Source organism: Pyxicephalus adspersus, chromosome 12 (assembly GCF_032062135.1).
Source record: "Pyxicephalus adspersus chromosome 12, UCB_Pads_2.0, whole genome shotgun sequence".
Taxonomy (NCBI): Eukaryota; Metazoa; Chordata; class Amphibia; order Anura; family Pyxicephalidae; genus Pyxicephalus; species Pyxicephalus adspersus.
The window spans coordinates 3,362,567-3,366,287 of record NC_092869.1 but is presented as its reverse complement, the minus strand read 5'-3'; the positions used below and the strand labels follow the sequence as shown (position 1 = coordinate 3,366,287).

General features: G+C 42.0%; 1 protein-coding gene across 1 annotated transcript in view; it reads left to right on the top strand.

Annotated features, from left to right (window-relative positions):
* VANGL2 (VANGL planar cell polarity protein 2) overlaps nt 1-3,721 on the top strand; it is a 58,544-nt gene that overhangs the window by 52,132 nt on the left and 2,691 nt on the right. The window contains exons 7-8 of the mRNA XM_072428221.1: nt 508-643; nt 2,700-2,931. Of these exons, the coding sequence (XP_072284322.1) occupies nt 508-643; nt 2,700-2,931 (368 nt within the window). The remainder of the gene's footprint in view (nt 1-507; nt 644-2,699; nt 2,932-3,721) is intronic.

Genomic DNA, 3,721 nt, shown 5'->3' with positions numbered 1-3,721 from the left:
GCAATAACCCCTGCACAGATTACAGAATGCCAAGCATTGCATGCAGCTAGAATGCATGGTTTATGGAATTGGGACCATTTCGTGCACCTGTTGTTCCTGTGTGGCAACACAATTTAGTGCTGTAAATACTTCAGCAGCCTATACAATCATATTGGGGGAAAAAATAAACTCTAAATACTTATCATGACGAGTGTCTTTGCCTCCGGTTGTAAAACCTTAGCATTTTGTAAATCCAGGTCTACACACCTGTTTTAACTTAATGAAGATTTCCTACATTTCACAATCTTTTGGTAATAGAATATGTGGGACACAATACCTAAAAAAAAAAATGGCACCCTAAGGTAGGTCAGAACACCCAATGTGAATAAGACTAGCCAGCAACTTTGGTGTGGAAATATCACCACTTTAATTACATTTTCCTATTTAGTTTTTATTTGATCATTTTGATACAAATATTTTGTGTTTGTTTTTTATCTAAATACTATTTATATTTTTTGCCTCCTCCAGAGAATTCTACTAACAACTCCACAGGGCAGTCTCGGGCAGTAATAGCAGCAGCGGCAAGGAGGCGAGACAACAGTCACAATGAGTATTACTATGAAGAGGCAGAACATGAGAGAAGAGTGCGTAAGCGGAAAGCCAGGTATATCCTCCATGAATCTGCTGTTTCTACAACATGTACTCTATCTAATTGTAAATACAAGAGACTTGTTTGGGTGATTGAATTGATTAGGATGTTATGGAGACTTTAAATATTGAGCTACCTTAATCTGTGGTTCCTCAGGGGTGGGGCTTGCTGCAGGAAGAGGCAAGGCTTAATCTTGACCTAGAGTCAGGGCCTCATATACAGTACACTCTGCATATGATCTCAAATGGTCCCACCAGGATCTATACACAGGCAGTACTCTTCATAGGAGGGTAAACATCATCATATGCAATCTGCAGAATAACAACAAAATACATTCAAATGCATCATAGAATGTTTAATAAAAACTCTAATGAATAAGGTTTGACTTGAAGCTTCTTTAGAGCTTCAACTCTTCATTCCTGTGGGCAATAATAGGGAGTGAAGTGGGTCCACATTAAAGAGAGATTGTTGCTTTGCACAATGTCCACCTAAAGACTCCAGTGTGTCTTTCAATATGGCTGTCCAGGGCAGGTAGGCAAATATTTCTGCAGTCTCATCACTTCTTTTGTTGTCATGCACATGGGTAAAATTAAGTTTATTCATCCCAACTTTTATGGAGTGAAGCATGAGCGCTATAAGTCCTTTTCACACATTTTTTGATACAGAAGAATTATTCAGTATCCCTTAATCGTTAATGTTAATTCTCTATTCCCGTGTGATGAAGAGATATTATTGCGTTTTCACTGCAGTCCCAGCGATTTTAGGACTTGTGCAGGCCTGCGGGAGAAAACTGTCATCATCCTCCTGTTAGTGATAATCCCAGGGTAGATAAATGTCACTCTCACTTACATTAATAGCTGACGCCAACAAGGAAAATTGAACAAATCTTTTGTCGCGTTTGCTTTGGTGTGTTTTGTAATAGTAAACAAGCGCCTGTTGTGCTTCGTATAAATTAAAATGCGTTGAAAGACTGGACGGTCACCACCATGTACTCGTCGATTTAAGGTGGAGGCACGCTTGAGAATATGGGCTCCACACCTCTGTAAAATATTTTTTTTCTCATAGGAGAAATATTTAGGCTCCTATTGTGGTCACCCCTTAAAGTACATACAAAAGAGCTAATAAATGACCATTTTCTTGGCATCAAACTTTCAATTATTTTCTAAACGTTACAATTTTAACATTATAACAATACATATTTTCAAAACATTACATATAATTATAATCACCAAAATTATTTATTAAAAAAGCATATTAAAAATGTTAAAATGAGTGTTAATTGTTCAACGTGTTTCGTAGACTTTTGTCCACTTTTTCAGGAACTCGATTGATATCTAGAAATATTATACAACCAAAAGAACATGCTTAGGTAAATGAACATCATAGATGGACATATCTGTGTTCATATATCTAAGCATGTTCTTTTGTTTGTACAATATTTCTAGATCTCAATTGAGTTCCTGAGGAAGTGGGAATAAGTGTGCGAAATGCGTCAAACAATGTAACATGTAATTTGTAACTTTTATTTATTAAAAAGCACAATTATAAGTTTATATATTTATATATTATTACATTTATGGAAAATAATCTAAAGTTTGATGCCATGAAAGCTTTTAGCTCTTTTGTATGTTATCTTTAGGAATTATGGATGTGGCATCAGTAGAAGTACAAGCAGCTAACCAGTATATATTAGTAAAATGATGTGCTCACACCTTGTAAATCAAATGCCAGAATTTTGGGTCCATACAGCAGAATAATGGGGTATGACTTGGTGCAGGAGTAGGGGTAGCAAAATCCAGACTTGGGTCAAGGCTGTACATAGAAGTTCAACTTGATTGCCTATCATGTTAGTGAGGTTTTTAGGGACAGCAAGATTGATTTGGGAACCTATGGATGTCCTTGCCAACACCACAAGGTTTCTTTTCTTTAGCACTGTTGCCTCTTACCATGATATTTCATGGTCTCCTACCTGAATGTCTCTTCTTTTGAAGACCTAACATTTTATCTTTCTGATGGCTTCCTCAGCTGAGTTACCGTTTATTCTCTAACATGGATGATTTTGTCCTCCTAGGTTGGTGGTGGCTGTAGAAGAGGCCTTCACCCACATCAAGCGTCTCCAAGAAGATGACCAGAAGAACCCACGTGAGATCATGGATCCCCGGGAGGCCGCCCAGGCCATCTTTGCTTCCATGGCCAGAGCCATGCAGAAATATCTGCGTACAACGAAACAGCAACCATACCACACGATGGAGAGCATTCTCCAACACCTGGAATTCTGCATCACGCATGATATGACACCAAAGGTTGGTGGATATTATTTCTTTATTAGGATGCTAAAAACATTGTATTGCCTAGATATACCTCTAGTGTCTGGGTGGGGTCATTCTGGGAGCCACAAATGTCTTTATTGTTGTTTTTCAGGGTTCTATTTTCTCCCCCCCACCTTCTGTGTCAGGGGGTGCCTCTGTCTTGACACCCCCCCTCCATTAGTGTCAAGGTGCTTTTGTTCCAAGGGGGGGGGGGGATTCCCCCTCAGGTCTCAAGGTACCATCATTTTGGGTCCCCCTAATATCAAGATGCTTTTGTCCTGAGACACCCCATTCCACCTCCCCTACATGCCATTGCCTGGATCCCTCTCTTCCCTGGGTGTCGGGGTGTCATTGCCCTGGGTCCCTCCATTTCCCTGGGTGTCGGGATGCAATTGCCCTGGGTCCCTTCATTTCCCTGGGTGTTGGGGTGCAATTGCCCTGGGTCCCTCCATTTCCCTGGGTGTCGGGGTGACATTGCCCTGGGTCCCTCCGTTTCCCCAGGTGTCGGGGTGTCATTGCCCTGAGTCTTTCCCTTTCCCTGGGTCTGGGGTGTCATTGCCATGGGTCCCTCCCTTTCCCCCGGGTGTTGGGGTGCCATTGCCATGGGTCCCTCCCTTTCCCCGGGTGTTGGGGTGCCATTGCCATGGGTCCCTCCCTTTCCCCGGGTGTTGGGGTGCCATTGCCATGGGTCCCTCCCTTTCCCCGGGTGTCAGGGTGCCATTGCCCTGGGTCCCTCCATTTCCCCGAGTGTCAGGGTGCCATTGCCCTGGGTCCCTCCATTTCC